At 47.3% G+C, this 16,208-nt stretch overlaps 1 protein-coding gene across 9 annotated transcripts; it reads right to left on the bottom strand.

Moving 5' to 3' along the window:
- Window positions 1-216: 216 nt before the first annotated feature.
- PIGV (phosphatidylinositol glycan anchor biosynthesis class V) lies at window positions 217-9,966 on the bottom strand. 9 transcript variants are annotated; one of them, XM_086330186.1, is made up of 6 exons: window positions 9,461-9,966; window positions 8,831-8,920; window positions 6,994-7,128; window positions 3,866-3,959; window positions 2,838-3,269; window positions 217-1,307 (listed from the first exon to the last, which is right to left on the bottom strand). In XM_086330186.1, exons 4-6 carry the CDS (start codon window positions 3,947-3,949, stop codon window positions 1,026-1,028), a joined length of 798 nt encoding a protein of 265 aa, XP_086186312.1. In that variant the 5' UTR covers window positions 3,950-3,959; window positions 6,994-7,128; window positions 8,831-8,920; window positions 9,461-9,966; the 3' UTR covers window positions 217-1,025. The 9 variants fall into 9 exon arrangements, with proteins under 9 accessions (XP_086186312.1, XP_086186311.1, XP_086186303.1 ...); XM_086330185.1 differs by having other exon boundaries at window positions 9,914-9,966; XM_086330177.1 differs by having other exon boundaries at window positions 8,831-8,915; window positions 9,914-9,966.
- Between the last annotated feature and the right edge of the window lie 6,242 nt (window positions 9,967-16,208).

The following is a 16,208-nucleotide window of genomic DNA, read 5'->3' as shown; positions in this document are numbered from 1 at the left end:
CCAGGAATCGAACCTGTGCCCCCCTACATTGGCAGGTGAATTCTTAATCATTGCACCAAAGGGAAGACCTGTATTATTTTTTTTGAAAGATAATTTATGGGATTTCCCTGGCAGTCCAGTTTAGTGCTTTCACTGCAATAGCCCGGGTTTAATCCCTGCTAGGGGAACTAAGGTCCTGCAAGCCAATGTAAGTAATAAAAATAAAAAGGTAATTCATTACAGATATAAACAAAAGTTTAATATGCATATCTTTGTAAGATCATATAAATAAGTGAACAAATCATGAAAAAACTCATCAGAAACAACATCCCATTTAGAAAAGATGGTCCCATTTTACTTACTATCGCTGCTACACTGTTCAGGCCTCCATCATCACTGTGTGGACTATGACCAGCTTGTCAGCTAGAGCCTTTGATGAAACTGATATTCAAATTTACATGTGGGTAGGTGGTAAGTTTCGGAGAAGGCAATGGCACCCCACTCCAGTACTCTTGCCTGGAGACTCCCATGGACAGAGGAGCCTGGTGGGCTGCAGTCCATGGGGTCGCTAAGAGTCGGACACGACTGAGTGACTTCACTTTCACTTTTCACTTTCATGCATTGGAGAAGGAAATGGCAACCCACTCCAGTGTTCTTGCCTGGAGAATCCCAGGGATGGCAGAGCCCGGTGGGCTGCCATCTATGGGGTCGCACAGAGTTGGACACGACTGAAACGACTTAGCAGCAGCAGCAGCAGGTGGTAAGTTTAAGACTATCTCTGCTAAGGTTGACTGACAACATAGATCTGGAATAAGATTTCTTCCTTTATAGAGAAAACAGTTACTACTCTAAAATTTGCCACAGCAAGGACCAGAAAGGGTTCTCTAGAGGCTTTCACTTTTTCCATTCCTAACCAACGTTCACCTACAGAGAGAGGTTCTAATGGACGGAGTAAGGATTCCAGGGAGCACAGGCAGCCCCAGAGTGTATTTGTACTTTCAGACCCTGGTTATGTCTGCTTCAGGCCTGTCCCCTAGGTCTCCAGGTTATGTCCAAGGCAGCCAGTTGCAATGGAGGAGTAGTCCCAAGAGCCAGTAAGTCACGAAGTAGCCTAGAACGCATCGTGTGACCAGAGAACAAGTTTTCCAGTTGTACAAGAGTCCCATGATAGAGTTTCTGGGGACCTTTTGTCCTGGTGGAGGGTCCCCTGCAGGAGGCTTCCCAGGCACAGCCTCTAGGGATTTCAGCAGCGGTTCTTGATCCAGAAGCAAGTGAGCTGAAAACCAGTACACAATAGGAGTGGAGGAGCATAAAAACCTGGTGAGAACCTGGAATCATAAGAGGGGGAAAATCCACACATTTATTGGAATGTCACTGTCTCAAATGGGATAAGGCTGGGACCTCCCTGCTTCTGGGTAAACTATAGCTCCCAGACTAGGAATGTATTGTACTGGAAAAGATATTCATTCAGCAGAGCTTAGTATCTGCCTTATAAAGCTGTGTATAACACCAGCCAGGTGACTGAAATGTTACAAGTAAACATAGCTACAGACTAATTACCACAATAATGGGCCAATCAATACTAAAAACTCCATGGGGTCTACTTTTAGCCCAGGACCAGGACTCTAAACTCTCGGCTGGGGACCTCCCTGGTGGTCCAGTGGTTAAGACTCAGTGCTTCAAATGCAGGGGGCCTGGGTTCGATCCCTGGTCAGGGAACTAGATCCCACATGCCACAACTAAAGATCCCGAGTGCTGCAACTCACACCTGATGCAGCCAAATAAACAAATAAATATTAAGCTCTAGGCTGCCCCTGGGGCTTTGGGAACCTGAAGCGGTTCTCGCATGCCCTGGGGATGGTAAAGCAGAAGGAAAGGGGCAGGGGATCCTGTGGTTCAACACGGCCCCTCTGGGGGAGTCCAAAGCCAGGTCTCCAAATGGTCTCCCTCATCTCTGGAAACTCTAAGCTTTGCTGGCATTCACTCCAGTAGCTAACCTGGCTACAAACACAGATTGCTACTTTCTATTTCCCCTGTGCCTCTTATTCATATAGCTCGGAGAACTTTAAAGACAGCCAATGTGCACCTCCAAGAAGCAGGAACTGCTGAAGAATGACCAGTATGGAGACCAAAAGACTTCCCCGGAGTCATGCTGACCTGAGGTCACAACCAGGAACAAAAACAATCGGACATACAATCAAACCCTTCCCATCTCTCTCCATCCTCACCACTGACCGAATACCGCACAAGACGTCCCCTCCGAACACAAAGCCCCTGCCAGAGCTCAGAGTACCTCAGAAAGCTGGCATTCAAGGAGACATTCCAGGTACAGCTGTATGTTAGAGGAAGGTCCCAGAGGCATCCTCTGTGCTCATCCCTGTAACTCGGTCAGATCAGGTCCTTTTAGGACTCTCACCCATGCCCTTCCATCTGCCAGAGTGCTCATCCTCTGCTTCTTAAATGGAATTCCTTCTTACTCTTCAGGACCCAGCCTACACATGACACCCTCCTCGCCTCCTTGGACAGCTGACTACTGTTTCCTCTGTGCTTCCACAATGCTTTATCTCAAAAGGATCTCCTCTTCCATTCCGCTATACTGTGCTTTTACCTTTTACTTGTTAAATGTCTGCCTCTCCATTTTGACCACAAGACCCACTAGGGCAGCAATCTTATCTTATTCATGTTCCACCCTTAGTGGTCTGACCCAGGGACTCACAATAAAAACACCCCCAAATAGTAGTTGAATGAATAAATTAGGTACAGGTCACTCAAACGGAAGAAGTCAGCTGTCTTGCCTGTTCCTGACCAGCGGGTGTGGCCTGTGTTCACACCTCTTCCCAGCCAGGAGTCCACCTCACCTGAACATGCATGCACAGACTGCCAAACAGCAGCAGCGCTGCAGCATGGACCAGGTACACAAACACCCGAGGACTGAGGAATCCAGGTTCAGGCTTCTCCAGGGTCTTTTTGTTCTTGCTCCTTTGCATCCCAAGTGTAAGGAAGAGCCAAGGGTGGGTGGTCACGTATGTCCAAGTTGCCCAGGCAACCAATATAGCCATCGGTGCAGCCAGTAGAAAATTGGGCACCTGCTTGAGTTCAAAGTATCTCAAAAAGCCAACATTCCAATAGATATCCTGGATGTAGCTGTATATTAGGGGAAGTCCCCAGGAGCACCAAGGTGGCTTGTTTCCCTCTGCAGTTCGGTAGCCCTGGTCTACAGCTAATTGCAGCAAGGGCTGAGGAATGGGGTGGGCTGAGCCTGGCAGACAGAACTGGGTATAGGCGTAATACTGAAAGAGGGCAAAGGGAAGGCCGAGTGTGAACACTGACAGGAACACAGAGCCCATCAGCTTCAAGAGCTGTCTCAGAGCATTGTGCACCATGAGAGATGAGAAAAAGCCTTGGCACTGAGAATGTATGAGGAAGCCAATGTTGACTAGCCCATTGGAGCGTACACCAGTGGCCAGGGCAAAAAGGAGTCCACTAGTCCAGCTGTGGCCCCTTTCCAGCTGCCCCATGGCGCTGAATGTCAGGAGAGCAAATAAAGCTTCTGAGTAACCAGCAGTCAGGAAGACATTGGCGGGGCTGAGGCAGAAGAGCAGTGCTCCATAAAAGGCCTGGCGGGGACAGCGCAAAACCAAACAGCCCAGGTCATGAAGTGCAAGTGCAGCCAGCGCGGAAAACAAGGAATTGAGCAGTGCTACTGAGATGAGCAGGCAACTCCGTAGGTTCAGTAACCCCCACAGGGGTCTCAGCAATTCAGCCCCAAGCAACAGGACCAGGGGGAAACCAGGGAAGAAGGCAAAGTTGTGCTCATACAGGTAGCCGTGCTCGGCAATGAACAGGAAGTGTTCAGCGTCCCAGTGAGATAGGCCACCCAGAAGACCTTCCACGAGTTGGTCTGCAGAGCCAGAGGGGGCGAGGCGAGGAGGAGAGAAGGCTTCTGCACGATGGTCTGGGATGATGGCATTGAAGACAGCCTGTGGGATAAAGAAGAACTAGTACTTTGGTTGAGCAAGTGGAAGAACTACCATTTAATAAAATGAGGAAGAAAAGACACGCTGGGGAAGAATCACGAGTTCAGTTTGAAGTAGATGTTCCAGTGTAGCGGTCAATGAGGCAGTGATATATATGAATCTTGAGGGTGAGGAGAACCATCAAGGGTGGAGATATAAATTCAGAAGTCCTAAGTGGATGGATAGTATTAAAAGGTGTAGACTGAATGATATCACCCAGGGAAGAAGTGCAGATACAGAAAAGAAGAGCTCTGAAGATTGGGTCCTGGACATGCCATATTTAGAGGCCCAAAGAGAGCGAGGCTCCAGCAATAACGGTAAAGAAGGAAGGGTCGGTGAGGTAGGAAGGAATCAGAAGAGCACAGTGTCATAGAACCAAGCAAAGCAAAGGAGTGATCGGCTCTGTTAAATGTGGTTGACAGGTCAAGTAAGATGGGAACTGAAACTGACCACTGGATTTAGCAATCCAGTGAAGGTCACCAGTGACTATGACGAGAGCTATTTCACTGAAGTGGAGGAGAGAGAAGACTGCCTAGACTGGGTTCAACAGAGAAAGGGAGAAGGGAAACAGTAGATACAGACAACTATTTGGAGGATTTTTGCTGTAAAGGGGAGCAGAGATGGGATAATAGGTGAATGACATTGTGGGGTCAAGAGAAATCTTTTTTTTTAAGTGGGAGGCGTTTGTTTGCCAACGGGAATAATCCAGCAGAATGGAAACCACTGTGTACGCGAGTGAGAAAGGGAAGCGTTGGTGGAACAAGCAGAAGGGCATGGAATCTGCTACAGAAGTGGAGGAGCTGACCTTAGTTTAGAGAGGACAGACAGTTCACCCCGCCTTCAGCAGTGAAGGTGCAGAGGTGCAGATGTAGGTTTGTGGATGGCTGTGGAGGAAGTATTCAGAAGGTTGCTTCTTATTGCTTCTATTTTCCTGAATTTTCATTCAGGAAAACAAGCTAGAGAAAAGGTGCTAGAGACTTGAGGAAGTAAGAAAAATGTGTAAAGTAAGTAATTTCTGACCCCAGCTCTCTAAATAGCCTGTGCACTGGATTTTCAAATACAAGATGCCTGGGTTTCTCCTCTGCTCCACAACATTGATTTAACCAGTATGGGGTACAGCCTGGGCATTTAGGTTGTTTTTAGCTCTCCCAGGTGATTCTGATAGGCAGAAAAATTTAGAGAATACGTAGGGACTGGACCAGGGAAATACACTAAGATTGCCAGGCAGCACTAAGGACTCACTTGGGTTAATGGTATTGAATTTAAAGAGAGACTAGTCAACAGAGTTGTACGCTTTTCTCTGAGCAGATGCAGGCGCAGAGTACACATGGAATTGAATTTAATCAAGGTTGGGCTTTTGTCTTGTGATTAACACAGGAAGAAGGGAGCAAGTGAGTTGTACATGTATGCATTGTAGACCATGGACTCTAAGCTGGCTAAGAAGGGCAGCTGAAGCCACGAGGTGAGTGAGGGACAGGGAACAGAGCTAGAATCAATGGCTAAGTCCTGAGGGAGTAAACTGCAAAGACAGGAGATAGTGGTTAGATGTATCAGCTTTATTAATATTGAAACCACCAAGAAACATACAGTAATGCTGGAAAGAGCAAGAGTGAATCAGGAGCTAAAACCTTCAAGGAATGAGGAAGAATGAGCTGTCACTAGCAGAGATAACAGAAACAATGAGGGGTAACTGGGGATATAACCTGATGGCAGGAGTTTTAAAGCTGCCAGTGGGGAAGGGGAGGACAACGAAATAGCATTATTATTAAATGTGTTTTTCCCCATTAGACTTCCTCTTAAGAGGAAAGAGATCATGACTTTTTATACTCCCACCTAGCAATTCTTTGAACAGAGCAGGAACTTAATAAAATTTGGTGGCTGAGTGAACAGCACAGAGGAAACATGCTTGTTTCCAAATCACCTGAATTAGAACCCCCACTTCCTGGTACCCTATCCCAGGTGCCATCCAGTCACAGCACTGCTTCCTTAGTTCTGCCAATCCCTCAGTTGATGCTGGTTCAAAGCCATCATCAAGTCAGTTTTCCCAAGCCTGGCCACAGGAGTACAACCTCATTTTTAAGGCTCTTTCCTTTTTGGGTCAATTTCTTTACTAGGCCACTTTGAACAGTGAAACAAGTGGGACAGGACTGACAGTCACAGGGAACAGTCCTCGGCTCCAAGCTGAAGACGCTTTTAACTAAACCTGGGACCTAGCAGAGCCTGTTACGCCGCATATAGTTGGGGAGGAGAGCGGAAAGGAGTTTTCCACAAAGGAACCAGCTATGAGCCTGAGATAATGTGCTTGTGATGAAAGGCACACAGAATATGTTGACAGAACATCCCTAGGCTGCTGACGTACATTCAACAATAATAGATACTGTGGACCTACAAGCAGTGGGTACTGTGCTAGGCACCATATATAGTTCATATATACCTGAAATCGGATTAAAATATCGATCAAGGGCAGCCATGGAAGGGAAAGGGAGTTGCAAAATGCACTGGAGGTTGTGTGTGGGTGAGACAGGAAGGGGACACAGCTAGGGAAAGAGCAGAAGACACTGATGACTAAACAGATAAACACAGATGGTCGCAGGACAGTGCCCCCTCTCTTTCACTCAACTGACTGATACTGTGCTCAGCCTCCTGGTTGGGGACCCAGGGTAAAGGCATCAGGTTACAGAACATCACGGTCTGGTGGAAAGATCACTAGCCCAGGGGTAAGGAAACCTGGGGTATGATCTTGGCCCTTTTCTAACTTGTCTTGTGACTTTAAGGAAGCCATTGAACCTTTCTGGGCCTCAGCCATTTCATGTGTATAATAAGAGATTAATAGATCATTTCTAAGAGTCTGTCCACTTTTCAGCTATGTGGTCTAGGTCTCTAGAGTTCTTACCACGTGGAGGGGCACATCTGGGAAACCGAAAGATGAGGCCTATTCTTAGCATCTAGCTCAGTCATGTGGCAACGGCATGTTCGGGACAAAAGATCAGAGACTGACCTGCAGCACCAGAGTCAGGACACGGCAGCTGACTGCAAACCCCAGGACCTCCTTCCGGGATGGGTCCAGGGGCCACATCCTCTCACCACCAGGAACTCAGGGGGCCTGCTGCCAGGGCTGAGCTCCCTCAGGCTTCTAAACACAAAATCCAAGGAGGAAATGTCACACATGGGCAGAAAGTAAATTCTTGAAAGCGTTCTTCATAGAAACACCCTCCTGCTTCAGCATTATTATGGCAAACTTAACCACCTAACCTCCTAGATGAAGAAAAAGCATCTTAAAGGCAGATGGGACTGCCTCCCATCACTCTGAAGCACTGTATTCTTGTAGGGAAGTTCCACATTTCCTCTAGGCAGGAAGCTGGAAAGCTAAGCTCACAGAAAACCTTTAAAAGCCTGTTGAGAGCCCCTGTGCGGGAACTAAAGGCCTGGGTTCAAGTCCTGACTTTCTCATCCATAAGTTTTCATTTTGTTCTTTTCAGCTTCAGTTCTCTAGGTGTAAGTGAGATTGGACTCTTTTTGTCTGTTTCATGAAATTGTCATGATGGTGAAATGGGCTGAAGTGTGAAAAAAGCACTACCAAATCTACACTGCGGTTGCTATTATTTGGTGTGTGCCCTTTCCCTCTTGCCCAGAATAATACACTAGGTCCCAAACCAGAGTCCCAAAAGTGGGGCATAGAACTGAACTGGAAGACCATAATGACTACACACTCTAGTTAAGCTCTCTGATGTGTGTTCAGTTGGTCTGTTAAATTAAGTGGAGAAGGAAAAGAAAACCACCACTCAGCAGGACTTCAGCCAGCTCATATTGCTAAAACAAACTGAGAGGGACGACAAAGTCGACTACTACAGATGGAGAAACTGTTATTTCCCATCTCTTCATTGGAATGGCAGCAATGTATAAACAACTGCAAAGCCATTCTGAGGGAAGGACTGCACTTTATGGCTTTTTTTTTTTTTTTTAAACACAATTCCTTGGGTTCACAGAAGTAGCAATGGCTCTTACAGAACCAGTCAGAAATCAGAAGGGAGGGCAGGAGCATCAGAGGCAGCTCATCAACTTGGGGTGAAGAACTAACCCTAAAGGAAAAATATTGTACTTAAACTGAGAAATTAAGAGGGAGGGCTGGAACACTTTCCTAACACCAAACCTTTAAGTATCACTTGTTTCTGGAATTCTGTGACCCTCACTAGACTATGTGATATGCTCTCATTACCCTCTCCCTTGTCGTCTTTACAGTTATTGCTTATTTAAGTTGTTTATGAGAGCAGGGGTTTTGTCTATCTTGTTCCCAACCACCCTTCCAGAGCCTCGCATTACACACAGGCACATTAAACCTGTGTTCTGATTCAGTGGAAGTGGCAGGAACTGGATATGGCTTCACCAGTTCACTGGCTCTGGAAACAAAATCTCTGCTCCAAGTACTCCTCCCACCATATCTCACGTTGAGAGCAAAACAAAGTCATAGAAGCCACAGGAAAATACAATTTTTGCAGAAGCAACAGTTCTCTTTCTTCAGCACAAGGGGGCGCCTGTTGATTACTCCATCACCAGGAGGCCTGGAGGAAGGGAGGGGCCACCAACGCCACACCGGTTTGCTCATCAAAATTCAGTTCAAAGGCAAGCTTTCGAAATCCCCAGAGAACAGCGGTAGTTTGTGAATCTACCCAACATTGCCAGTATCTGACTCGCTGAATCGAGAGGAATTGTAGAAACAAGAACAGCCAAACTTACACGGCCGCTGGTTCTTTATCCTAGGATGAATTCACTTTTTCCCTTCCTTCACTTCCTATCCACATGCAGAAGAGTCGGGAACAGAAAAGCACATAACCCACCTCTGCCTCTTCACCAGGCTTCCATTCTTCCTTTCGTCTCTCGAGACTCAAGCTCTAGACCCAGCGAGCACACAAGACGTGTAGCCTACACTTAGTTTGCAGGCAAACCAAGTAAAAACAAGAATAAAGCCAGTGAGCTCTCCCTCTCAGCTAATTGCGGCCCTCACTTCCCAACAACCCCTTTACGAAAGCAGACTCTGAACTGGCAGGACACTTACAGAGCAACTAGTTTTACTCTTTTCCCTTGAGATAAATATGCCCCAGGGAAGTGAGTAATAAAAACTCTCCAGAGTTTTTACACAGAGAGCTCATTAGACCCTGTGTAATTACCATCGCCATTTTACAGATGTGGAAACTGAGGCTCACTAGATCAAGTGGCACACCCAAGGATATATTTAAGGAGAATGTCTTTTTTTTTTTTTTTTCTGTCTGAAACATCAGTCTTTTCCACCAGCCCTCACTCCTGCCAAAGCGGATGCGCTCTTTCAGAGCCAGGATCTCCCAACTCCAAGCTCAGTACTTGTCAGATGACAGCGCATGCTCTTGTATGCTTAGGGCAGGGAGGGTCCCATCTGAGCAGACAGGAAAACCTGTTGAATCGGAGCCCTGGACCCTTTGGGTAAGACTAACATCCTCGGGGGCGAGGGGTGTTGTTCGGACCCAGGGTCCTCGGGACCAGAGGCCTTGCTGGCCGCCGGCTTCAGGGGCCGCCTTCTGCCGCCCACCCGGGTCCGAAGCCCTTTCCAGCCGTTTCCTTTTCGACAAGAGTCCCAAGCAGAGATTGGGCATCTCTTCTCTCCAAAGGGCCACGGCTCAGGGGTTACTCCGGAGGGGGCCGGCGACGCCTGGCCCGGCCTACGACCGGAAGGCAGGGGAGGGCGAGAGGCTGTAAAGGAAGGGGCGGCACTGGGAGGCCGCTATGGCGGAGGGGGCGGGGCTCCTCGCTTCTCGGCGGCCTCCGCCTCATTTCCCTCCGCCTCCGTTTGACGACTTCCCTCCCCCGCCCTCAAAACTCCTAGGCTCCGAAGCTGGCGCCGGATCCCCAGCGCCGGCGGGTCTCAACCTCCCAGGCGGGGCTCGAACCTTAGCTCCTCCATCCGGGGCTCCGAGCGGGCGCGCCTGCGCACTGGCTCCGCGGATGGCGGTCCCGCCCCGCTCCTGCCGGGAGTCGGAGCTGCCCCGCCCCCTCCGCAGCGGCCATGTTGATTCCGGGAGAGCGGGGCGGGGACGGCATAGCCTCTCGACTCAGCGCCCCTCTGCCTTGGCCCCTGCCAGCCTTGGTGACACCTGAGGAGTGCCCGCTCCGCCAGCCCCTTCCCCCCGCCTTCAGTTAGTCCTCCAGGGCTGCTGTCTTAGCGTCGGTGCTCTTGGCCCAGTTCGAACCACCCCTCAAACATCCATAAGTTCCCTTGAGGGCCGAGGCCCTCGGAGTTGGGGGCTGCCCTGCGGCCCTTTCACTGAAGCCAGAGCCGCATTTTCCCTCCTGTCAGGCAAGAACAGCTCAGGACAGGGCCTGGCACACAATAGCTGTAGTTTGAGTAGAAAGAAAAGCCTTCTTGGGGTTTCTGTGGCCAGCAGCGGCACCCCGCATCTTGGGTGTGAAGAAAGTGGGGGTTCCCCCGGACTTTCCCCTCCTCCGGCTACTAGGGACCTTCTGTCCTGCTTCAGTCCTCAGCCCCAAGTCAGGTGGCTAATGAGGGTGGTGAAGGAAACTTAAGAGAACGCCCCCCACGACTCCTTTCTCCTTCACTGAAGCCGTTTCTCTCGTAGGAAGTGGGGCCAAAAAAGAAGAAAAAAGAAGCTAACTCAACAAAACCGTCTGTTAGGGAGGAGCGGCCAGTTGGTACCCCTGTAACGGAAACTGTTAGAACAACTTTGCACCCTCCTTAGAGGAAACAGATAATAAATCCTTCTCCGTTGGTGGATTTCTCGTTTCTCAGGATTCCAGAGCCCTTTGTGGTTTCAGTTATCTGCCCTCCAAACGAAGCTAGGGTCTGGGTTAGCCTCTGGCCACAGCCCTGGCTGAGGGAGGGGTTTATCTTCCGCCACAGCTACTCCTGTGGGTGGGAACAAAAGAGGTGGTTGCTATCTCTCCAGGCAAAGAGAGGCAGCTCACAGCAGTTCTGTGGGGGCCAGGGACTGTATCTTTGGATTCTTCATAGCTCATTTCAGGCTCTGAGACCTAAATTGCCCTCAGATATTTGTTGTGTGTAAGGTGGATCTATCACATTTTAGTCGTGGAGTGCTGGAGACGGGGGGGAAAATGGAGCTTAGAACCCTAGGTTTCTCAGTGACACACCCTTGTTCTCGGCTCCAGAGGCATGTGAGTGAGTCGGCAAAGCTGTGGGTTACACTCGTGACTGGGGCCTAAGGTTGTGGCTTGAATTTCTAGACGTCTTTGAGGCTCCAAGCAGTAGTGTCTGCAAGGACAAAACCGAGAAATGAACCATCCTTCCTTTGTGAATTCACAAGGGAAAAAGACATGCATTCTTAAGATTCCCTCTGTTCACACACCAAATTCTCTCAAAAATCTACTTGTGAAAAGGACAGGCGTCTATTGTGACAATTCAGAATGTTTTTTTTAAAGCTCAACTGTCACCCTTCAGAGGTAGAACTTTGTCCAGATCTTCAGCTCTACTTTCTTGCAATTTCTCCTTCCTTTCCTTCTCTACTACCCACCCCCCTCCTCTTCCGCTCTGTTTCCTGTTTCATTTTCTGGCTCCTGCTCCGACTGGAAAACAAGGAGGCTGAATCTTGTGCTCACAAAGCTCTGGCTTGTCAGAATGGAGGAAGACTTAGGTGGGATGGGAGGGGTTCTGGGCCTCCAGGACTGTGAGTAAGTAGTGGAGGAGGCAGCTCTCTAGTCTGCTTTTAGAGTCTGCTGCTAAAATGGAGCCTGCAGCCACACAGGGAGCCAGCTGAGCGGCCAGCGCTGTGGGAGAGCCAGGGAGGCAGAGACTTACCCAGGGCTCCCCAAAGATTCTACACCACTCAGCCACTTCCCTAAAGAAGTAAATACGCCACACCACCAAGACACGGTTTCATAATACAGATCTCTGACTAAATTAACCAATGTAAGCAGTGTACCACTGTTTCTAGAATCCTAGAATGTAAGAGAGTTAGAACATTTCTCTTTCTTGAACTTGCCTAGCTTGCTGTTTCCTCTGCTTGAAATGCTTCACTGCCGATTATCCTTTGGCCAACCCACTTCAGGTCTCAGCTGAAATGCCACCTCCTTGGAGAAGCTTTCTCTGTCTACCCCACGGCAGTCACCACCCTGTACTTCCCACCACCCTAATTCTGCTCTCTTTATGGCATTTATGATCACCTGGTTGTCCTGTCCATGAATTAAGTATTTGTTTCATTGTCTTGTTTTCCTCATGGAATCTAAGTGCTATGGCGGGGAGGGGGCCTTGTTCACCAAGGTGTTTCCAGCACTTAGTACCTTGTATATTGTGTGTACTCAGTAAGGATCTAGTGAATACATCTGTTTGTTTAACCTGCACTTTATGGATGAGGAAACTGAGGCTCAGGTGAAAATGACCAGTTCTGAAGTTACACAGCTAGTGGCAGAGGTGGGATTTGAATGAAAAACCTTCCTGGCTGTTTTGTTTTTTTTTAACCACCCCACACTATTTTAAATCTTTCTCAGGTTTACCTCTTTCCTTCTCTTCCTTTTTTCACTCAACTATGGGTCTTTATGGGCTATATTGAAAATTCTACATAGGGCACACCAAGTCTTAACAGCTCCTACCTACTGTTTCCTTCATTAAATTCCAATTTTACCTTTTGATTTACTCAACAAAATAGACTGCTATGTAATGAGGATGAGAACAAAACACTGAACAAGACAGACACAGCCCTTGTCCTCATGGGAGATGATGGTATCCTTTTTAAATTAATCTTTAAATGAAACAAAGGTGAATTATTTTTAATGATAAAAGGTACAATTCACAAAGAAGCTAGACATCATAATCCATGATGGTATCGTTTGTTACAAGGACTTTATAGCGCTTGGCACAAATTGCTTGATAAAGTTGGGCTGTTACAACTCCCTGAACAAAAAGGGGAGCAAGTGATTTTCCCATTGACGATGTGAAGGAAGTTTGGTAGTTTCCATAGGATTAGGACCATGGAGTGTCTAGAGACAAAATTATAAGAGACGGCCAAGGCCATCTCCAAATGTGATGGCAGAGCAAAGCAAGGTAGCTAGAGAGAAGTAAGTTGTCAGGTTGCTCCAAGGAAGCGTGTGCTCCATGAGAACTACTAAACTTCCTTCACAGAGTCGGACAAGACAGAGTGACTGAGAACACAATCCTACGGGAAGGATGGAGTAGCTGATGCTGATCTTGGTTTTGAGGGCATGCCATTATGGGACAAAAGTGACCACACTGGCCTCTGATCTGCCAACAGTTAGCAGGCAGTGCTAATGCCTGTGATGACAGGCACATGTGCCTTACCAGAACTTTATGCTCCTTCTTTTATGTGGATTCTTTTTGTGGGCATTCATTGGCAGTTTTCAAGGATGCTGGATGACGCTAAAATCCATCTTGAAACTAGGGGTGGCACCACCAGAAGCATCCTTTTTGGCCTTGCCATATGTATCACTTGAGGATGCCCATCCACCCTGCAACAGAGACCCCACCCTCCTGTCAGTTTCAGCAGTCAAATGCTGATCCTTTAAAGGCCATGGATACTAGATATTTTCCACCCTTTCTTTGGTGTTTGCCTTTCAGTAATTAGAAAGCCTTGACCCCACAGAGAGGCCTAGTGGGAAGGGACTTAGCCACTTGGGGGTGGTAGTGGCTGCAGGGCAAAAGAACCAATGAGGTTGAGAGTATTGTTTAGGCTGGACTTGGCGGCTCTCCAGTTATGAAAGAAGGTTAAGGTCATTTGGGGGGTGGGGAGGGAGGAGCCTGGGAAAAGAACTGCTGGCCACACCCCTGGGTTCTCCACTGGCTAGGTTCTATTTACTTCTCCAAAGCAAATTACTCACAGCTCAGTGGCCAGCAGTTCTTTCTGCATGTGGTAACTCCAGTCAGAAACTGGAGTCCAGGCTAGGCTCATCCTGCATTGCAGGAGAGCAGATGAAAGGAACCCAGGAAACCAAACTCCTAGGTAATGTTCCACACACAGCCCAGAAATGCACTTTCTTGACTAGAAACTGGAGTTTCAGAGGCCCAGAGCAAAAATACCCATTAGCAGTATTACTTGCCAAAATATAGATATGAAAAGTTTGCCATTTAGTTTTTCCCCCCGCGAGTTCTAGGAAGGCAGCTTAGTTGACAAACATTAGCCAGTTGTCTCTGTTTCCCCCCCTCTCAATGGAGAAATATACAAACTATTCATTCCTGTCCCTGACCCAAATATTAACAACCACACTTCGTTTGACAAACACTTGATTGAAATCAATGGAACAATTTTTACCTCATGCTGAACACAACAAAAACCAAATCTTGCCTGCTGTGCTCCGCAACTAGATCCAGTTACTCCTGGTTGTCCTCCAACCCAGAAAGGAGGTGGAGTGCGTATTAAGAACATGGGCCTTGGAGTCATGGGCCTTTGTGTGTGAGCTCAAAGAAACTCCTTTTCTCAACTGTAAAATGGGAGCCAGAATACTTACCTCACAGGCACAGAACTGTTGGGGAATTATTTGCAGTACTCTGTTTCGTACACAAGTAGATACTCAATAGAAAGTTGTTGTTTCAAGTTTCACTTTAAACGTCCATGATAATACCATTTTCTGTTACTGCTTTTGGTTTCTCCATTGTGTCCCTAAGGAAATAGATGAGAGAAACTATATATTGCAACATTAACCTTATAAAAGTAACTGTGTCTGGCCAACATCTACCATTTCATTCAACAACTACTTAGTAAGTGGCTGCAATTGCCAGGCTGTTCTGTAGGACAGGAATATAGAAATGAACCAAATAAACTCCCTGTCCTCAGAGAACTTACATTAATTACAGTGGAAGGCAGTAGGTAAGTACAATATACAATAAGTCTGATGGTAACAAGTGCCATAAAGAAAAATTCAGCAGAGAAGGGAAATGAGGCAGGGGAACAGGTTGCTTTTTTTTCCTTTTTTTTTGGTCGTATCACATGGCATGTGGAACTTCCCCAACCAGGGATGGAAACCCATACCCCTTGCAGTGGAAGCAGAGTCTTAACAACTGGAACACCAAGGATGTCCCAAATCACTATTTTAAATAAGGTAGCCAAAAAAAAAAAAAGGTAGCCAGGGAAAGACTCACTGAGATGATATTTGAGCAAAGACCCGAAAGAGATGAGGACTTTAGCTATGCAGTTATCTGGCAAAACAGTATTCTAGACAGAGGGAACAGTAAGTGCAAAGGTCTCAAGGTGGAAACAGCTCTCTATGGTGGAATGTGCAATGGGGAAGAGAGAAGAGGAAACCAAAAAGGTAACAGCAAGCTAGATAACTGAGGGCCAGGTAGATCATTATAAGGATCTGGACTTTTATTCAGAGTAAGGCTGAAGCACTGGAAGATTTTGATCTCAGATTTTAATGGGAGCATTCTGGTTGCTATGTTGAGAATAGGTTCAAACACCAGGCAAAGCAGAAGCAGGGAGGCCAGTTTGGAGGATATTTTAAAAGTTTAAGAAAGACACGATGGTTACTTGAACTACAGAGATGGTAGCTGAACGGAGGATTATTTTTTGAAGAGTACCAACAGACTGGACGTGGACATGAAAGGAGTCAAGGATGTCTTTGGCCAAGCGATGGAGTTGCCATTTCCTGAGGCTTCTAGAGGAAGAGGCTTCTAGAGGGCTTTTTAGGCATGTTCAGACTGAACTTCCAAGCAGAGATGTCAAGAGGACAGGTGAATGCTCTAATCTGGAATCAGGGGATAGAGCTGGTCTGGGGAAATATTTCTAAAGAAAAAACACAGAGATACTCTCTTTGCCAACTATTTTCAAAAGGTTTCTTTTTCTGGGGTATCATTACTTTCTTTGGCTACTTAAACCCACTTTATTTCAAGAGGCTAATAAGATTTTTGAGTCTCTCTGGTGGTTCAGTGGTAAAGAATCCGCCTGCCAATGCAGGAGACGCAGGTTTGATTTCCCAGGTCGGGAAGATCCACTGGAAAAGGAAATGGCAACCCACTCCAGTATTCTTGCCTGGGAAATCCTGTGGACAGAGCAGCCTAGTAGGCTACAGAGCTTTCTTAAATTCAGACTTACACTGTGGAAGGTCAAGTGGAATATGGTACAGAAATGACAGGGGCCAGGATGTCACCATTTAGGGAGAGAGCATACATACCAAGGGAGATTTGCAAGAACAAGACGAATTCCCCCAAGCCCCCAAAAGGTCAAGATTTTAAACAGTTTGAAAATAAAAAGCCTCACAAACGTC

This window comes from Bos grunniens, chromosome 2, assembly GCF_055505025.1.
Source record: "Bos grunniens cultivar Pamir isolate PY7600 chromosome 2, Bosgru_T2T1.0, whole genome shotgun sequence".
In the NCBI taxonomy this organism is placed as follows: Eukaryota; Metazoa; Chordata; class Mammalia; order Artiodactyla; family Bovidae; genus Bos; species Bos grunniens.
This window is presented reverse-complemented; position numbering and strand designations above follow the sequence as displayed.

Coding starts and splice junctions, on each gene's coding strand:
- PIGV (XM_086330173.1), bottom strand. CDS start 7,071: ATGTGGCCCCTGGACCCATCCCGGAAGGAGGTCCTGGGGTTTGCAGTC. Junction 3,960..6,993: donor TCCTGACTCTGGTGCTGCAG/GTCAGTCTCTGA, acceptor TTTATCCCACAG/GCTGTCTTCAATGCCATCAT. Junction 1,308..2,837: donor GTCTGTGCATGCATGTTCAG/GTGAGGTGGACT, acceptor TTATGATTCCAG/GTTCTCACCAGGTTTTTATG.